The sequence below is a fragment of the Molossus molossus genome, unplaced genomic scaffold, assembly GCF_014108415.1.
Source record: "Molossus molossus isolate mMolMol1 unplaced genomic scaffold, mMolMol1.p scaffold_m16_p_6, whole genome shotgun sequence".
Lineage (NCBI taxonomy): Eukaryota > Metazoa > Chordata > Mammalia > Chiroptera > Molossidae > Molossus > Molossus molossus.
In genome coordinates, this window is record NW_023425399.1 from 3,053,662 (window position 1) to 3,073,587 (window position 19,926).

At 60.0% G+C, this 19,926-nt stretch overlaps 1 protein-coding gene across 1 annotated transcript; it reads right to left on the bottom strand.

Moving 5' to 3' along the window:
* Positions 1-382: 382 nt before the first annotated feature.
* NPEPL1 (aminopeptidase like 1) lies at positions 383-17,125 on the bottom strand. Its single transcript, XM_036244301.1, has 12 exons — positions 16,881-17,125; positions 16,213-16,398; positions 15,562-15,732; positions 12,824-12,913; positions 12,299-12,380; positions 10,522-10,664; positions 4,066-4,143; positions 3,290-3,390; positions 2,593-2,716; positions 2,167-2,343; positions 1,574-1,684; positions 383-1,117 (listed from the first exon to the last, which is right to left on the bottom strand). Exons 1-12 carry the CDS (start codon positions 17,028-17,030, stop codon positions 959-961), a joined length of 1,572 nt encoding a protein of 523 aa, XP_036100194.1. The 5' UTR covers positions 17,031-17,125; the 3' UTR covers positions 383-958.
* Positions 17,126-19,926: the final 2,801 nt, after the last annotated feature.

The window sequence follows — 19,926 nt, forward strand, 5'->3', positions numbered from 1 at the left end:
CACAAGGTGAGACAGGCCCTGCCTCCACTCAGCGAAATTCTGGAGAAGCTGGCTCCCGGGTGCCCTGGGGCCCCCTCACCTGCTCCACCTGGCCCCAAGTGGGAGGTCTCCCTGAGTCCTGGCCAGGTCTTGCCCTTTGGCGCTAGGATTGGGCCTTTAGTGCCAAGGAAACATACCCGACTCAGTATGACACTCAGCACCAGGATGTGCTAGGGGGCTGGGACAGCCTTCTCTGCAGCTCTGGGCTCTCAAAACCTGATGGTCATCTGGGAGGAGGAGCCAGCAGGCCGGGGCCTCAGACCCAGAGGCAGGCCTGTTCTCAGGGTGGGTTGCTAAAACAGGGCAGGAGAAAGAGCGAGACAGAGGCAGAGATGCGATGTGGTGCAGCCATGTTTAATTCAACACCAGTGAATTCTAAAGGGCCAGAGTAGAGACTCCTCCTGCTCTATGAAATTGAGTCCCCGAAGCAAGTCACCTCCATCCTTTCAAAGGGCTAGGTTGCCTAGAGACAGCAGCAGCCCTGGCTGGAGCAGGGGCCTGGGCTCTCTGTAATGCGGGTGTCATGTGGGGAGCCTGGGGCTGGAAACGGCCACGGGCACGTAGCCGGGCACCAAGTAGATGCAGGAGGCCTGAGGACCAGCAGGCCAAAGGCGTTGGGGCCGCCCATGCGTCCTGGGGCCAAGGTGGTGTGGAGGCCCCAGGAGTGTGCGCAACTGCAGGAGCCGGTGGGGGGCCTGCAGGCATCTCACACACAGAAACAGCCCCAGTGCCTCCCGCCCCTCCTCCAGGGTCCCACCAACCCCTAAGCTGTCTCTTAGGACATAAGGAGGCATTTCCATCATCATGACAATTAAAAACAGAAAGAAACCCATCTTAAGGTATCGTCTTCCGACTGCTCCTTGTTCATTAGTGCAAAGTGAGGCGGAGCCCCTGCCGTCGGGCCAGTGGGCAGCTGGCGTCACACAAGCCTGCGCCTCTTGGAGCCCCTCTCCGTGTCACCCTCCTGGGCATCTTCCTCACAGCCGAGCGGGGACACCAGGTTCAGCAGAGGGTCCTCGGAGGCTCGCCCGAACAGCGCCAGGAGGAGCGCCACCCCGAAGCCCGTGGCGCGCTCGCCCTGTGAACGAAGCGCAGGCGGGCACCCCGCCGGTGGAGCCTGCTCAGCAAGCCCCGCTGTGGGGAGGGGCGCTGGGCCAGGGAAAGGACACCCACCCCCACTTTCCCTGCAGACCCCTCTGCTGTCCTGCCACACTCGGGGCCAAGGAGCGCTCTGGCCTCAACCCAGGTCTCATCAGAGTGTGAAAGGGCCCTGGGCCCCTTGCCGAGGCCGGGCTGGCCGGGAAAGGACGAGAACAGAGGTCGGGGGACCACAGCTGGCCAGGAGGCTGGGCCGTGAGCAGTGTGACCCTCCACACACCATGTTTCCATGAGCTCAGCCTGCAGCCCTGGGGCCAGGGAGGGGCTCTGGATGTGCAGGAGGTGGGAGCCTGGCCAAGGGGGCGGGGGGGAAGCGGACTGGGGGCCAGCCACGGAAGCGTCCTAACGGGGGGACACCCACGGGCCCGGGACTCACGGCGTGCACCGGCGCAGCGATGTCCAGGTGGACCCAGACCCCGGGCCAGTCGAAGCCAATGTGTGAGGCAATGAAAAGGCCGGCACAGGAGCTGGGGCTGTTGTCCCGGTCCTGGGGGCGCAGAAGGACAGACACTGACCCTCCCCTCCAGCACGGGGGATGGGCTCCACCGAGGGCACCATCAGGGCTGCTGCTGCCTGGGCCCGCCCCCCCAGCCTCAGTCCCGCCTCCTCTGGCGTCTGAAAGGGCCTGTGGGGAGGGTGCGGTGCAGGTGGGGCACCTGAGGGTCCCAGGACCCCAAGGACCTTGCAAGAAGCTTGGTCTGCCTTCACCCCAGGGCAGGGGGGCAGCCAGTGAAGGAACTGACTGGGGCATCAGATGGACCCCAGATGGGGGGAATGCTGCAGCAGACGGGGGGATGGGCGGGCAGGGAGCCTGGGAGTGGTGCACCCCGCCTTTGGATGCCCCCCCACTGCACAGCGCTGGGGCTTCACGGTGGACCCTCGTCTATACTGCTGCCGTTTTCTGGGGCCAGGCTGACTCCCCGAGAGCAGGGCCCTGCCTGCCCCGCTCCGCCGCGCTGGCCGCCTTACCGCTACGGAGTTCTTCATGTCGGCCACGGCCGAGGCGAACTCGCTGAAGTGCAGCTCGGGGCAGTAGACGAGCGGGTGCACCAGGTCCCCGCACTTCCTCCCGGACTCCACGCAGGCCGCCTCCCACTCGGCGCTGTTGGTGAGCACGGCCGCGTGGTACTTGCCCGTGGCGATGCCCTGGGAGGTGGCCCGGAGACCAGGGAGAGGCGGACGGAGCCCCGGGGACAGAGAGGACACAGTTGAGAGAGGCGGGTGAGAGGCAGACAGCCGTGGGGGGGGGGGGTCCTGTCCACCCCGACCTGGCACCCAGGCCTCAGCCCACCCTCCCGGGTGCCATGGACCAGCTCCTCGGTCCCCTACTCAGGTGAGGAGGAGGAAGTAGCAGGAGCCCCTCCCCCCGGAGGCCAGGTGGCCTTAGGCTCCCACCTGTGCTCCGGTCAGCGTGGCCATGTCCAGGATGATGTCGGCCCCCAGGTCCTTGCAGGCGTAGGACACACCGTCCGCCAGCACCAGCCTGCCTTCAGCGTCCGTGTTGTTGATTTCCACAGTTCTGGGGGCGGCAGAGACCCCGCTCAGGGTGGCGTTCCCTGGGGCACCGGGAGTGAGTCCCTTTGGAGCTGGGTGACCCCGTCTACAGCCCTCGTTTCTGTAACTCCCACTGGGGGTGGGGGCAGAGCCACACTGTCCCCTACAGCCATGCAGTGCCAGGGTCATCGGGTCAATCCCGCCCTGTCTCTCTCCAGCTGGGAGCTGGGGCAAGCCACCCGGCTCCCGTGCCTCAGTTTCCTCATCTGTAAGGCGGGAGAACAGGGCTGCGTGGGCGGTATTTACACGGTTCCTGGCCCCAGGTAAATGCAGAGGATGCACTTTGTTTACAGCAACCCTTGGGACGGGCCCCGTGGAGTGGGGGAGAAAGGGTTCATCCCACTAAAGCAGAGTGGAGCTCAAGCTCCTGAGCCAGGGGTACCCCTGGGAGCAAGCAGCCTGCGGCCCAGGGCTGCCTGTCACAGGGTGTCCTCCAATAGGATTCGCCCCTGGCTGTCCCCCAGCCCGGCATGGCTCAAGCGGACAGCACACCCAGAGGGCGCTGGGCTGACACGCAGCACGCGGAGGGCTGCCTTACTTTCCTGAGTACAGCAGGTGGATGTCATCGGGCCTCGTGGCGTTGGGCCCCACTGAGTTCTCGGCCAAGCAGAACACGGCGTGCAGACTGTCTTTGAAACCCTGCGGGGGGCGTGGCAGAGGCTCCAGTTACAGGCTGGTGGTGCTCAGACCCCTGGCGCCCTGACAAGCTCCGGCCAGTGAGGGGCAGAGAGCAGAGGATCCACGCGCGTCCGCCACCCCCCGCAGGGCTCACGGAGGGCCTGTGGCTCGTGGCCCTGCCTCAGAGACCCTAGGGAGGCCCGTCCGAGGCGGCGGGTGGGGCAGGGCCTGGCTCCGAGCCTGCCTTGGGAGGTCCTGGCCCCTCTGCTGCTGAGAAGCCCGAGCTGTCGGGAGGCCCGCCCGTGTGGACCGAGCCCCTTCCTCCTGCAATTTCTGCTGGACTCCTGACGGGCATGAATTAGAAACTTTGCCGGTTAGAAACCTGCTCTCACTTAGATCCACCCCAAGAAGCATGGCGAGCAGGTGGGCCCTGCAGAGGGAGAGGGGAGGCCTTGTGTCTGGTGACAGGAAGGGCTGGGCCGCTTAGAAGCCGTCTGAAGGAGCTGCTCTAAGGAGTGAGTCACCCCGAGGTGGTCAGGACACACCACACCTTTGCTGAACAAACACTTCTCATGGCGCAAACCCCGCCCCACCTACCCGGTGATCACGGCCTCGGGGCAGGGGCGGCTGCCCTGGAGACCTGGCTTCCTCTGTGGTTAGAACCTTTGGCCTCCATGTGAGGGGGGACCCACTGACCTGCATGACGGCAGCTCTGAAGGCCCCCAGGATGGCTGCAGCACCCCCGCAGTCTCTCTTCATCCCGGGCATGGTGGTCTGGGGACAGCAGGGGGGAGAGAGGGCTGAGTTGGCCCTGACTGGTAAGCAACTGCCCCACCTGCCCCGCTCCACTCTGCCCAGGCTCCCCAGGGCCCGGGGGCTCCCCAGACCCACAGGACCTAGAGAAGAGAAGCCAGGACACCCCCCCTGCTCCGGCAGTACTCTCCAGGAGCAAGGGGAAGTAATGGCCGGAGACCAGGGACTCTCACTCGAGCAGAGCCAGGGGGTTGTCCAAAGGAACTGAGCCCGCTGGGGGAGGGGAGGAGGCCCACATGAAGACCCCCCAGGAAGACAACAGTGTGCCGTCCACAGCTGCTGTATTTGCCGTGGCCACGCTGCTACGTAGACACGGCCACCAGGGCTGGGAGGCTGGGCTGCAACCCCGTCCCCAGCCGCCCAGGACAGGCCCACTCCCTGGCACTGGCATTTCAAGGGCCTGGGTGACACTTTCTTTCTCTGCTCTCTTTGTGGCTCCAGGTCACTTTCTTTTTCTTTTTTTTTCCCTTAATCCTCACCTGAGGATGTTTCCCTCTGATTTTTATTTATATATATATTTTTTTGTTAATCCTCACTTGAGGATATTTTCCCATTGATATCTAGAGAGCATGGAAGGGAGAGGGAGAGAGAGAGAGTGAACATCGATGTGAGAGAGAGAGACATCGATTGGTCGCTTCCCATGTGACCCTGATCGGGGCCGGGGATGGATCAGGTATGTGCCTTTGACCAGAATCGAACCCCAAACCCTTCGGTCCTTGGACGCTCTAACTGCTGAGCCAAACTGGCCAGGGCTACATGTCAATTTCTTGAATAATCTGCTAGGGTTAATGTGACCTCTTGCCAAATGTCACGTTCCCATTGCCAATCCCCCCAACTGGCAAGGACGCCGGCGGCCCCCCCACCCTGCCCACCTCTGCCGGCATCTCCTGGGCAGACCGGTCTAACGAGAGGCGGCCAGACATGGAGGCGCCCTCCGGCACAGAGGTGAACGGGATTTTCTACACACTGGTGGAGAGTGGTCCCACAGTTCTACATTTTATAGCCTCCCGACGCTAACTGACAAGTTCGTGGTTTAAATTAACAGCAGGTCATCCCATGTAAGGGTTCGAGTTTGAAAGGTCCTGAGCAATGTTTCGAACCTTTATCAGATTACATGAGCCTTGAGTTTTAATGGAAAGTATTTTTAGATAAAAACTGAGCTGCTTTTACAATTCAATCGAGTGAAAATGGCCCAGCTAGCACCATTGAAAATAAGCTGTCTCTTTTGACCTAAATGGCGAGAAAGTACAGAACTGTCTAAGCGGAAAAGACAGGGCCTCGGATCTAGACTCAAACCCCTCGCAAATGGCCCACAGAAAACAGCTCGAGCCCGGCCGTGTGGCTCAGTGGTTGAGCGTTGACCCTGCACCAAGAGGTTGCCGGTTCGATTCCCGGTCAGGGCACATGCCCAGGTTGTGGGCCCGATCCCCAGTGCAGGGCATGCAGGAGGCGGCCAACTAATGTTCTCTCTCATCGATGTTTCTATCTCCTTCTCCCTTCCTCTCTGAAATCAATTAAAAATTTTTTTAAAAAAGAGAAAACACCTTGAGATGGTCACTGGGATTGTGTCCCTGTCACTGGTGCAGCCCCCCAACCACGGGCAGATAGATGCCAAAGCGCAACAACAGGTGTTCCCACTGTGTTCGCTTGGCAGCACCCTGTTCCTTGCAAAAGAAGCGACGCTCACAGTGACACTCAGGTGGCATCTGCCTTTTGCACTGGGCTGACAGGCGCACCTGTGGACCGCAGGTGACAGTGGGCTGCGAGCAGCAGAGAGGGGGCGCGGCACCCAGGGAGGCGGAGGCGCCCGGCTGTGTTCCCAGCCCACCAGGAAGGGAGGCCCTGCCCACTCCGCCTGCCTCCTGCCAGAGCAAAGTCATTCACTGGGAAAGTCTCAACCGCAGAGCTCAGCCGCTCTCGAGATCCTGTGTGACGGGATGGGAGGCGCTCGGACAGTGCCACAGGGACCCGGCGACGGAGGGCCGGAGGGCGGAGGTGGGGCGCAGCCCTGAGCCCCAACTTCACCCAGCTTCTGTTCTCCCCAGCGCCCTTCTGACACACTATTCAGACTTGGGTCTCTGGCAGAGGTTTTCTCAAAAATGAACCAAGTGAGCCTCTCGCTTCCAGGAAAACAGTTCTGTCGTTATCTGTTGCCAATGGGAAAATCTGAGCTTTTAAACAAAAAAAAAAAAAATCAGAATTTTGGAAAACTTGTATCTGCCTCCAGCTTCTGAATACTCGATGATGTTTTAAATGTGACGGATAGCGCCCTGGCCGGTTTGGCTCGGCGGTCAGAGCGTCGGCCTGCAGACATGAGTCGCGGGTTCGATTCCAGTCAAGAGCACGTACCTCGGTTGTAGTTCAGGGGTCGTGCGGGAGGCAGCCAGTCGATGTGTCCCTCTCATATCAATGTTTCTCTCTCTCTCTCTCTCTCTCCACCCTTCCCTCCCACTCTACCTGATGATAATCAGAAAAATATCCTCAGGTGAGAATTAACAAAATAAAAAATAAAATAAATAAATGTGACGGATAGTGACATTAACAAATGTGATTTTTAAAATAATAGGGTGCGCCTGGCTGGTGTGGCTCAGTGGTTGAGCGCCGACCCCTGCACCAAGAGGTCGTAGGTTCAATTCCTGGAAGGGCACATGCCCAGGTTGTGGGCCCGATCCCCAGTTGGGGGGCACGCAGGAGGCGGCCAATCGATGTTCTCTCTCATCGATGTTTCCATCTCTCCCTCTCCTGTCCTCTCTCTCTAAAATCAATAAAGAAGAATATTAAAAATAATAAAATAAAATAATAGGATGCAACGAAACGTGTCAAGCTTTAGAAGTTTGCATAACTGTAAACAACGTCTTCAAAATGACCCAGGCACAGAATTACAAAATCATACATTCAAAGTTCAGGCCGGACTACTCCACTGAACATAACTGACTTTTTTTTTTTTTTAGGTTCCATATTAGAACGAACCTTTTGGGAGCCATCGCTTGCTGAGTTTTGGTGTAATAGCAAAGAAGAATGGCCTCAGTTCTGTGGATTGTACTAAACTACTTCTCTCTTTCCCAACTACAAAGTGCAGGAGGCCGGGTTCTCTTTTTGCATTTCAACTGAAACAGCGAATCGCCATATGCTGAATGCAGAAGCCGGTATGTGACCACAGCTGACTTCTCCTAAGGCGCACACTGAAGAGATTCGCAGAAATACAACACGATGCTTTTCGTTCCTCGCTTTGGAAAATAGAGCTACTTTCACAAAGTTATACCACTGACATTCAAATGCAGGTTGACAATGGGCTGATATTGTTATTTTTAAGTGACTTACTCCATATAGCTTTACGATTTCCCTGTTTTAATTTCTAGTGGGGTAAAATATCAATAGACATCACCCTTGCACAAAAAACCTCTCTGGATCCATACTTTCAAGAGTGCAAGGGGTTCCGAGACTGACATATCCGACCCCTGCTAGTTCACACCAAACTGGGTTTGTCTTTGAAACCTTTGGAAATGGACTGTGACGGTTCCTGCTGAGCTGGAAGCTGGTGCCACCAGCAAAATGACTAATTCGCAGGACGCCTGGCTTCTCATTCTGACGCTCCAACAAGCCAACATCCAAAAGAAGCATCTGATCCCAAGAGAAACCAGCCCACAGTTCTACCAGCCACACTCAGCTGCCTCCGGGGCATTGGGGGTGGGGAGGTTTCAGCACCAGGGGAGGTGGGAGGGCCATTGTCTGGGGAGAATGCATGTATTTATTTCTTTTAATCCTCACCTGAGGATATTTTTTCCATTGATTGTTAGAGAGAGTGGAAGGGAGGGAGGGGGGAGGGGGAGGAAAAGGGAGAGAGAGGGAGAGAGAAACTTCAACGTGAGGCAGATACATCGATTGGTTACCTGTCCTACTTGCCCCAACAGGGGCCAGGGATCTAACCTGCAACCCAGGTATGTGCCCTTGGCCGAGAATTGAACCCGTGACCCTTCAGTGCCTGGGCCGATGCCCTAACCACTGAGCACACCAGCCAGGGCTAGGGGAGAATTTAAAAACGGTAATAAACTGACTAAAAGTCAGTCCACCTGTTTCGTCAGTGGTAAATTATTCCTCTCGAAAAAAAAAAAAAACCTGTTGTTGGTTGAAGTGAGTCCTAATCATATAAATAAAAGCTTCAAATTGCCTGTTTTAATTACTTATCCTTTTAGAAACATTGTTCTAATGGATGGTAATAACCGCCAGCCGCACGGCTGGCCCCGTGGCACCGCCGAGGGCAGTCCCTAATGGTGGGCACGGGGCGGGCGCACGGTGTGCCCGGCGCCCGCCACGACCGCGGTCCCGCCTGCAAAGCGCGGACTCGCAGGGGTCCCGGGCGCGCTGGGCTCCGTCTCGTCCCTTCGCTGGTCTGCGTGAGCACCTGCAGCTGTGTTTCGAACGTTTTTTCTCCACGGACACTTGCAAGTCACGAGCATCGGTCTCGGGAACCGAACACACGGGTCGGTATCACAACTGCTGGACTCCCTGGGAAGTGGAATTTCCGCTTCTCTCCCGAGTGATCCTCACGCTGAAGAGTTGTCCTGAGCATCTGTGCATTGGTTGCTTCACGTCACAGAAACTCCTCAAAATCGAAAGCAACCACGTTTTTCCCGGCCATGAGGGAAGACCGACTGACAAATCTGGCGACTCTGTCCATGTAGTGAACAGAAAGATGTAAAGATCAATGCTGACCAAGTCGCTGACAGATCTTCAGACGATAGGGCCCGGGAACAGACACTGTCAGGTGGATACCCATGACCACCACCAATACGGAGGCAAAAGGTTTTTCTATTAAAAAAACTACGCCCTGGCCAGGTAGCTCAGTTGCTTAGAGTGTCGTCCCAATAGGCCAAGGTTGGGGTTCGATCCCCGGTCAGGACACATACAAGAAACAACCAGTAAACGCAAAACTAAGCGGAACAACAGACAGATGTTTCTCTCCTTTCCCCTCTCTCTCAAATCAATAAATAAAGAGATAAACTAAAGAATTACATTATTGTCATTTAAAAGCGTTAATCCATCGCTGTGTTCATTTGCACTGTGATACTTCTTTTAACTTTTTGACTGGCACGAAAATAAGTATGACATTCAATAAAGAGAATTCGCTGTCGGTTAATTCACTATTGGTGTTTGCTTTTTAAAACCTGTTATTAGTTTCATTTCCTGATTAGTCCTGAAAATAATTTCGTTGTCTGAAGAAGGAGGAATCACGTTAAAAACAAAAAAAAAGAAAACAAGAGGTACCAGATACACTCCGCGGGCTAGAAGTGCAGAAAACAGTAGCACGGTGGGTACCTCGAGAGTGATGGCCCCCACCAGGGAGGGGCGGCTAGGCTCAGTGATGACTGGGCTTCAAAGTCCGAGAGGCAACAGGGAGTGGCGGGGCCTGCGGCAACCTGCAGGAGGCAGGCTGTGCCCACGGGATGGGCGTGGGCAGGTGCCCGCAGGATGCTGCCGGGGGGACGTGGAGCCCGTGCTGCCAGATCATCTGCGTTTACAAAAGGTCAGAAATCCAGTCTTTCGGGGGAATTCTTCCTGTTTTTAAAAGTTGGTGAACGAACTCGGATGTTAGAACACCACGTGGGCCAACTGGACACATCTGTGCGCCGTGCGGCAGCCAGCTCTGCGTCTGCTCTGCATGAGCTCAGCTCGGCCTCTCCCCGCTCAAGCTTTCTCTTGGGGATGGCTGGCGCTCCTTCCAGATCTCCTGCACACGTCTCACACGTCTGCTCCTTCCCAGTCCCTCCGCAGGCCTTGTCCCCGAGCGCCGAGCCCAGGCCCGGTGCACACGCGTGTGGGGTGAGCACCCACGGCGTCCGGCTCCTCCAGCGTGCTCGGTGGGAGAGTCCACGGGACAGGACTGACCGCGGAGACTTGAGCCCCACAGCCACGCTCCCAGGCGGCTTGTCTCTGGGTCCAGTCCCCCTGGCGTTACCCAGGGCGTCTGCTTGCTGAGTGGACTGGCCCTGGGAACCTGGGGCGGTGACGATGGTGGGCATCACCCAGATCCTTCTCATCTTCACACAGAAGAGACACCTGATCGCTTGCAGCCGCCTCCCGGGTTCTACTCTCCTGTCCTTCGATCACTTTGGTAGCGTTCCTCTGGGTCCTAGCCCGACTTCTTGTTTCCAGACCTTTGTTTGAAGTGTGGCACGTAACTGTGTCCCTCACAAGGGGAATCGAGCCCCCGATTCTCTGCTCAGACCCAGCGCCCCAGAGGTGCACCCAACTCCAAGCTCCCAGAAACCTGGCCACCTTCCTCTGACCCCTGGATCCCCCACATCCCAGGAACCCCAGAGCGCCGGCCCAGCACCTCACCTTCCCTTTGATGCTGAGACCCCCGGTGTCATAGACGATCCCTTTGCCCACCCATGCAATGGTCTGGGTGGCTCCGTCCGGGGTGTGGCTAAGGACGGCCAGAGCTGGGGGGTGGAGGGCGGCCTTGCCAACACCATAGATTCCTACGGGAAGCACAGGGAGGGGGTGATTAGGCTCAGGGTGAACTGGGCAGAGGAGTCCCAGCAGCCCCCCCCCCCCAAAGACCAGTTCTCCCACCAGAAGTATCCTCTGGCTTTGGGGTATTTCTCCTGGAGAGCTGTGCGTCCAAGCCAAGCTCCCTGCCCCCTTTCCTGCCCCTGGCCAGCGGGGATGAGGAATGCAAATTAGTTCCAAAGCTCTGGACTGCAAACGAGTTCTATGCAAGCATTGTTAGGCAAGAAAACCCGCTGAGAAAAAAATATCGTATCGTTCCCAGAAAGAAATGAACAGGATTGCAGAATGAAATGATTTTTGGACAAGGCTTCAAGGTTGCTGCAGCCTACGCCTGCTCTCCCTTCCCTGAACCCCCGTGCACTCGGCACGCGGCCCCACCCTTCCCCAGCTCCCCCCAGCCTCTGCCTCGCTGTTCAGTTCATGCCCCATCTTCTCGAGAAAACTGTGGCCTGCCGTGGGCAGAGTCCCTGCCTCAGGTCCCTCTGTAACTGAACTGAACAATCACAAGAGCCAGGACAAGAGCCAACAACGGCTGCCTGACAAACTCCTACTCACCCTACAAAACCCACTGCATAGGATGCCTCCTGTGGGAAGCTGTCCCCGACAGGAGTGGCCTCTCCCTCCACTTGTAGTTGGCACCTCTAAGGGGGCCCCCATGCCCCACCCCAGGGCGTTTATGATCTCCCCCCAGTACAGGCAGGGCTGTCTCAGTTCTAGATACGGCAGAGGTGACGAGGCACCACCTCCGAGATGTTTACAGAAAAAGGCCTGGCCTGAAGCTTGCTCGCTCTTTCTCCCTCTGACTGAGACCCTGCCCCGAGGAAGCGGCTACCTCCTCGTGAGCCACTCGAGAGGGCCACGAGCGGGCCTTGCTGGGAGCGCATCCCAGGCCCGGTCAACTCTCAACTGCCGGCAGCCAGTCCACACCTCGACGGCAGCCTGGGGAGACCCCGGCCTGAGTCCCCGCCCACAGAGCGGTGAGGTCAGGACTGCGTCCCTCTCAGGGTTACCTTCCGGGGTAACTTGTTCTTTAGCCACAGGGAACAACACGGTGACCCTCCCCCAGCCCGTCTGAAAACACCTTGTCCCAGCCGTCCCGCAACCTGCAGGGCCTGGGGGTGGGAGAGGACCGGCCTGGCGATTAGGGAAGGCTCTCTGGGGAGGTGGCTTTGCGCCCAGGTGTGCAGGGGATGACAGTCCGGCCTGGGAGCACCCCGGGGGAACGTATTCCAGATGGAGGGAGCCGCAGCACGAAGCCCTGGTGTGGACGTGACCGTGTGTGTTCGAGGAACAGAAAGGCCCTGCTGAGTTGGCCCAGGGACCGGGGCGGCGCCACGTGAGGAGGCTGGAGAGGGAGCAGGCCAGGGCGGACTTGGATCCCACGGCTCCCAGAGTCTGAATCAGAACCTGGGTCACTGCCTCCTTCCCCCCTCCCCTGGCGACAGGCTGCTTCCCAGGGCCTGGTCCCGGGGTTGGACACAGGCCGGTTTCTTTCAGGATGAAGAATGGGACGCCCCACATGTGGCCCGCAGCCACTCCGCCAGCCAAGGTGCCCCGGAGGACGCCCCGAGGCCCGGGCCTGCAAGGGCCAGCTCCCACCCACCTCCAAATCCTCTTGTCTTCAGCTCCTCGTCCCGGATGATGGTCGGGGCGATCCCCAGCTCTTTTCCAACTTTCTTAATCTCCTGGATACGTGGGTGGAAAAAACAACACAAAGACACGTGAAGACGGCTTAGCTCCAGGCGAGGCCCAGGCTCCAGGCCAAGGACGAGCTGAGGGCTGTGCGGTGGGGGAGGAACCAGTTTGGAAGCCAGCGGCTCTGTCTCTAGCTCTGAGTGTGATTAAACCCAGGAGAGAAGGCTGGCCCTCCAAACTATGCAATTTCCTGGAGCTCATGGCTGGAGTCCTGCAGCGGGGCCTTCGAAGGAGGCTCTGTCCCCCTCCCGCCCCCGGTCGAGGCTGCCGGCCCCTTGGAGAGGGGTGGACAGCAGGACTCTGTCCCCAGGCAAAGTGCAGGGACAGTGAGCACTGTCCCCCTCCGGCCCCCAGCTTTCCTGTCACCCACTGGTCCACTGACACCCACTCCACCCTGGTCCCACTCCCTGGAGTGACCCCCAGGGCCACGCACCTCGAGGAAGTCGTCTGTGTTCATCTCGTTGCAGGGCGTGTCCACAATGCGGGCGGCCAGCCGCACGCCGTCCGTGGCGTTTGCCAAGCACTAGGGGAAAACCGCAGGCTGTCGCGGGCCCTGGGACGAGGTGGAAGGGGCCGGCCCTCCTTGTCCATCCCCCCCCCCCCCAGGGACCTACAGGCATCAGAGGCGAAGGTCACCTGGGGGAGGTTTCGGGGCTGCTGACAAAGCAGCCGGGGGCGGGGGAGGGGAAGCAAGAGTCACACAGCCTGTTCTCGCTCAGTGTCCCTGACCCCCACCCCGCCTTCAGAACCACAGCGACGCCTGGGCTCGGCAGCCCGGCCTGGCACACTGCGCCCACCTTCCTGTCCGGGCCTCCTGTCCCCCTCCTTGTGGCAGGCAACGTGCCCTGGGCATTCCACTGCGTCCTCTGCCGATCCCCACGCCCTCTCGGGGGAGGTGCCGCCCCTATTCCACACACGTCTCAGCCCCCCAGACCCATACGTTGAAGCCCCAACCAGCTCGGATGGTCTTCGGGGGCTCTGGGAGGTCATGGGGATCGGGCCTCCCGATGGGACTTGTGTCCCTGCAGGAGGACGAGACCAGAGCACGCTTGCTGCCCCGCAAGGACAGAGGCGGCGGCCGTGTAAGGCCAGGGAGAGCCCGCACGGGAGCCCCTGACCGGGAGCTTCCAACGTCTGCTGCGTCTGTGTTTTCTTAGGTGGCCTGAGCTGACCAGCACACCCTCCCTTCCTGCCTCCTGAGCCCCCAGCCTCCAGTTCTCCTGCACCCCCCAAAGGAGGGAAGGCACACGCCGGCCCAGCCTCCAGCCGGCTGGCCCTCCGGGAGGCATTTTTCTGACACGAGCCCTCGTGAGTGCCCACCCTGGTCTTCCTGGTCACCGGACGCCATACTGCTCTGGGCACGGGAGCGAGGGAAGAAACAGACCTGCCTTGTGCGGCTCACCCTCCACCCAGCACCCGCACAGAAGCAGGAAGCTGACACCGGCCCCCACAGGGGCTCAGACAGGGGCACACGCATGTCCCAGAAACGCTGTCCCCGCCGCTCTGCCAAGAACTACCATTACTTTCGCCTCAGACCCGCCTGGAAGTGCTCTGCCTTCTCGTGGCCTCTGCCCCCGTCGTGCCCCCATCCCCAAGCTCCGGGCGGGCAGCAGTACTGGAGGAGTCGTGCGGGTTTAGCGGGGGTGCAGACAGCATCACATTCATCCGCACCTTCTCCAGCCCCAGGACGACCATCAGGGGGTCAGGCGCCGCCAGCGCCCGCCCCCCACCTCCCAGGCCCTGTCCAGCGGCAACGTGAGCTCTGCCTGTTCTTAGGTAATTAAACCCCGAAGCCTCAAAGGCAGAGACGCAGGACTTGACAGCTCAGATATGACACACGGCTGCGGAGTCCTGCTGCCTGTCGGCAGGCTCTCCCCCCGGAGGCCCAGGGTCCCCACCTGTGGGCGGCACAGAGACCCACTGCTCATCTCTGACGAAGCCCGTGGCTGCTGTGTGGGAAGTGCGTCAAGGCCCTGGCAGGTGTCTCGAAGGAGGCCAGGTGGCCGCCACGCAGACCTCGGGGAGCAAGCTCCCCCACACAGCGGGCGCGGGGCTGCGGGCAGAGCATGCTGAGCCGCGTGGACTGGGGAAGAGCGTGCGCCTCGCCACACCTCGGTCTCCTCACCACCAAAGCAGGGTCACTCACTCACTCACTCCATCCTCACCAGAGTCTACTGTGCACCACACAGAACCAGAGGTGCCCGAGACCCACCTCCGGCAGAGACCACGACACACCATTCCATTCAGTGCCAGAGGCGGGTGTGAGGCACCAGGACCTGGACAGGGGGCTGCAGAGGTCCCCACGATGAGGAAAAGGCCACACCGGGTATCAGAACCTCCTGGGCTCATGAGTCCAGACAGACGGCGGCCGCAGGGACAACCTGACTCTACCCCTACGGGCGTGGCCTCAGAAAGTCACTTCGTGACTCTGAGCCTCAGTTTGCTCAACTCTAGAATGGGAATAACAGCAGGACCTGCCTCCCAGGGCCGTCGTGAGAATGTGGGGACCTGGCCCATGAGTGCACACGTGTGCTCAAGCAGGGCCTGAGACCTGTCGAGCACCCGGAGGACACTGGCCAGCCCGTGGCCTGCTCTGCCTCTGTAAGGCAGCGGGGCCACGCCTGGGAAAATCACGCATCAGCCCAGGTCCCTGCCCTCCAGGAGCTCCGGAGGAGACAGCGACAGGTTTCCTGAGACGGAAGGGTGAGATGGGACAAAGGACACCAGGGCGTGGCTGCTGGAGTGGGGACTGGAGGTGGGGAGGGCAGCAGCACAGTGGTGGGGTCTGACATGGCCACACCACAGGGGCGGGGACCTGACACCCAGTCCGCACCAGGACTTCTGAGCTGGAAATCACTTGCAGCTCTGCTTGCTCGCCAGGATTATTCTGAGGACCCAGGGTCGTAACATAGGCGGGTCTGCCACAGGGCCATGATGTACGCGTGTGCCGATGACAGCACTGAAACATGAGTGCGCCTGGCACCGCTTACGTGCTCAATAAACATGGCTGAGCAGAACCACGTCCAGGGAGAGGGAGCCGGGTTGGAAAGGTGTGTGGGGCCTTCTCAGGAACTACAGCAGCCCTCCCGTCTTCCCCAAGAAGGAAGAGCGTGCTCCCCAGACACCCTCCCCAGCAGCCCAGGAATGCGGGCGGAACACCCAGACACCCACTTGCAAAGTGGACACTTCCACCGGCCCATTGTCTTGTCCCACCAGGAAAAACTCCACCACGACGGTCTTCTTCTCCGTGCGGCGCGAAGCACCCGAGCGGTGGGTGAACAGTGGGAAGGCTCGGGCCAGGGCACAGGCGGAGGCGAAGGCATCGGCTCGCTCACAGACCATCTGAGCACAGAGGAGAGCTGTGATGAGGGGCGGCCGGGGACAGGACACAGGCCCCCTCAGGGAGCTGCCACAGGCAGGGCTGTGGACTCACAGCAGGTCAGAGGCCACCGTGCATACGATCTGGACACAGGTGCCCCAAATAAGCCATCACCCTGGGGCCTTCCCCCAAACTACTGTCTCGCTACCTGAGGAAGAAAACCTCAGTGAGCAGATGCCAGCTGGGCCCTCCAAGACAGGCAGGCAGGACACCCAGGGACCAACAGCAGACCCGTCTGGGTGTCGGTCTCAGATGTGCCTACAGAACTGATCTGGGGGAAATGGTTTCATCTCTGACCTCAGCTTCCCCCTCTGCAGAGCAGGGGTTACCATGTCCGGTTAGGGCAGCACCTGAGCTACTGGGGGCCAGTCTGTGCAGCCTGGAGCTGAGCTGGGGGGCAGGCTCCCTGCGGGGGGGAGCCCTCCTCTCTCAGGAGCACTCACCACGATGCACCGATGCGTCCCGGGGGGCAGGCAGGTCCGCACAAGTCGGGTGAGGAAGTGGGCCGCCGAGGGGCTGTTGTGCCGGCTCACCCGGGAGGGCAGGGCGGCCACGGTGGCATAGTTCAGGTAGAGGGGACAGCTGTCCGTGGGGTTGGGGTTGAGCGTGTTGAGAGCGGCCTGCCACAGCTGGACGGGAGGGGAGACAGAGAGACAGACACGGGCTTCAAACAGCGCGCACGGGGAGCGCGCACCGCGTGTGGCACGTGCACTGCGGGCGCCCGGGCAGCGTCCCCGCGGCGGCACCGGGCTGTGCGGGGGCTGTGCGGGGGCTGTGCGTGTGTCTGCCCGGCAACGGCACCCTGGTGGCTAAGCAGCGGGACGGGGAGGCCCGTATGGGGCTGGTGTGCTTGGAGCGGGAACCCGCGCTGGGCGCGCAGCCAGTGCCGCTGAAAGCGGGGACGAGCGCGCACTGCCCGGGGGTCGGGAAGGAGGCAGTTCCTTCGACGAGGCGGCGCGGGGCCTGGAGGCCGGCCTGGGCCTGGGCCTGGGCCTGGGCCTGGGCCTGGCGGGCGGGCGGGCGGACGGGCGGGGGCGCGGGCTCGGCCCAGGTGCGGCCTCCGCGGCCCGCCCGCCCCGCCCGTCCTATGGCGGCGGCGCGGCCCGCTCACCTCCTCGGTGACCCGGGGCTGCAGCTTCCCGCGGATGTGGCTCCAGGGCACGCGGTGCAGGTGGTGCAGCTGGCCCAGCAGCAGCAGCGGCCGGCTCTGCGGGTCCGAGTCCCCGGCGCTCGCCTGGAACTGCAGCCCCACGTTCGCCATCGCCGGCCGCCGGGCCGCTGCTCGGGCTCCCGTTCCGGCCCGGCCTCGGCGCCGCCCCAGCCCTGCCGGCCGCCCGGCCCCGCCTCCCCCGCTCCGGGCCGCTCGCGAGACGTGCAGGGCCCGCCCGGGGCGCGAGGGGGCGCGAGGGGCGGAGGGGCGGGCCGGCGGGCGCACGGAGCAGGCCCCGGACTCCGGGCCCCGAACTGCGAGCAGGCCCCGAACTCCGGGCCCGAGCTCCAGGCAGGCCCGACCCGCAGGCCCCGCCCGGGCAGGCCCCACACCCGGGCAGGCCCCCAAGTCGGTCCTGCCCTCAAAAGCCGGAAGCTCGGCTCTGCAGGCAGCCCTCTGGCAAAGGGCCTGGCCTCCGCCCCAGCAGGCAGCCAGCAGACCCTGGCGGCCTTGACCTCCGCGGCCCGAGCAGGCTCAGGCGCAACATCAGCTCCGCCCCAGCACTTCCCACCGTCCAGGGTACATGAGCCCTGAGCGGGCCCAGCTCCAACGTGAGGCCGGCCCACAGGGGTCTCTGAGGACCCAGTGGGGGGCCTGGGGGACCCCCGCTGGCAGGCCTGCCCTTCCCACGCCGGCCTGTGACTCCGGTTTAGCTTGGCACAGTAACTTTTGGACCCGTGCCAGCTCCCAGTTGTGTGAGGGCCCACTGCCTGGCATGCTGGACAGTGTCGAGTCCAGTTCTCCTCACTTAATGGGTTCCTCGACACTGCTCAGCCCCTTGCTGTTGGCCAGGCATGTCCCGGAAGTGACAGGTGTCCGGGACATGGGCGTCCACCCAGATTGCAGTTTCTGGGGTGGCGAATCATACATCCAGGCCTTGCCTTGGTGAGTGGGGCGCCCTCCCCCAGCCCGCCCCTTTGCAGGGAGAGTCATCTGGCAGGTCTGGGCAAGCTGCAGCCTCTGGCCAGGCTTGGGGGGAGAGGAAGGGACAGGAGAAGGGGGCAGTCAGTGGGTGGTTTACAAGACAGCACCCGGTGGACGGTGGGTGTGCCGTTGGTGGGGGTCTGGCTCCTGCTGTGGGTCAGATACACGGTTTGGGGATTGATGTCCCCATTGTGGAGACTATACCCAAGAGTCATTTAAAAATAAAAATGTTACCCCATCCTGCCCGTGGCCCGATACTCAAGGGCCTTTGGTCCGCATCCCTGTTAACCTCCAGGTACTTCCAAGAATCACTCCTCTTCCGAGTTTCCTCTTCATGAGCAACCTTTAAAATAGCAAAGCCAACTCCCTAGGGTGGCATCGGGGGCTCTCAGCCCCTGTCCTAACTCATCTCCCTCTGAGACTTGCAACCCAGCCGCGGGCCACACTTCACCTCCCCTGCCGTCCCCTCGTCTCTGAGTCCTCGGAAACCCCGACTTCAGCTTCTGCAGGCAGGTCCGTCTGCTCTCCTCCAGCGCCTGGCACAGAGCAGGTGCTCAGGACACGGTTCTTGAATGAGTGCAATGAATTCCTTCGAAACCCTCAGCTTTCCCCACATAAAAGTCGGTGCTAATTGGATCTTATTTTCTTCAAAAGATTTTCCAGCGGCTGAATGTTTTCACACATTTGTAAAGGGTATGAAGAGCACTATGAAGATCTATCCCTTTTCTTGTTTGCAAACAGTGCAGACAAGCGAAGGGCGTTCTGGCAGGGGCCGAGGCAGCGGGGGATCGCCCCGAGGGTGAGGGAGGTAAGTCGTGCTGGGTGGATGAAACAGGACGTGCACAGGCAAACAAGATGGGGAGGCACCCAGGTGAGGAGAGACGCGGCCAGAAAGCGCAGACCCAGGGTGTCACGGGGCTCTGAAGCCAGTGTAAGAACAGAGACGGGAGGAATGGGTGGCGGTGGTGGGCTGGGGAGTCTGACTCACTCCATCGACTTTTGCAAACTGGAAGGATCCAAGAAGCCTTTCAGAAAGCCAAATCCAGCCTTTCTGTGTACAGGGAGCTGGAGGGGGAAAGAAACGGTTGGTGGTGATGGTCCCAAGACAGGACAAACGAGATGATTCGATGCAGCCATATTTATTGAACGCTTATTCCATACAAAGCAGAGAACACAGTATGTGCTCGTTAGAAGCAGAGTTGCCGAGCCTGGGTTTAAGCTACCCCTGAATTGAAGAAATGCAAACTAAACAGAACGGTGAGGAATTACTCCTCTTCAGATGCCTGGCCGCTTGCAGATGCAGCGGTGACAGGTACGGATCCTCCGGGAAAGGGCGTTTCCCACTGTGCGTCAGACTCCACACTGCGTGAGACGCAGCTCTCCGCTCAGCTACGTGTTTGTGAAGCTCTTAACCCTCAGGTTTGTATGCGTTTCACCATCAGTGAAAAACTCACCTCGATTACATTTTCTTTAAGAAATGAAAATGAAAAATAACTTACCAGATCTTTAACGCAATCCAAGAAGTAACTTAGGTTTTTGGTGACTTGAGACTCCTTCCAAACTCAACTGGGTATTCAGACTTAATTTAGGAGTCGAGGAAAACACTAAAAACTTCTGGAAGAAATCAGAATAGAGTTCCCAGGACTTATTAGGAAGCTTTGGGGGTACAGTTCACATTCTAGACATATTTCTGAAACCACATCATGCGAGGCGGCTCCCGGGTCTATGCGCTGTTCCTTGTATGCTGAGCTCACCTGTACCAAACCCCCCAACTCCTGCTTAGACCCCACCCGTCCCACGATGCTCGATCCCAGATTCCATCACACCTTGTATGAGACGGAAACACGGACCCCCCCACCCCCACCCCGAGCACTTGCTTTATCTTTCTGGTGTTTTCATTCATTCGTTCAACATAGATTTATTGAGCATCAATTCTGAAGCGCTCCAGGCTGGGTCAGGCTTTGGGGATACAACAATGTGTGTGTGTGTGTGTGTGTGTGTGTGTGTACACACACAAGGGTGG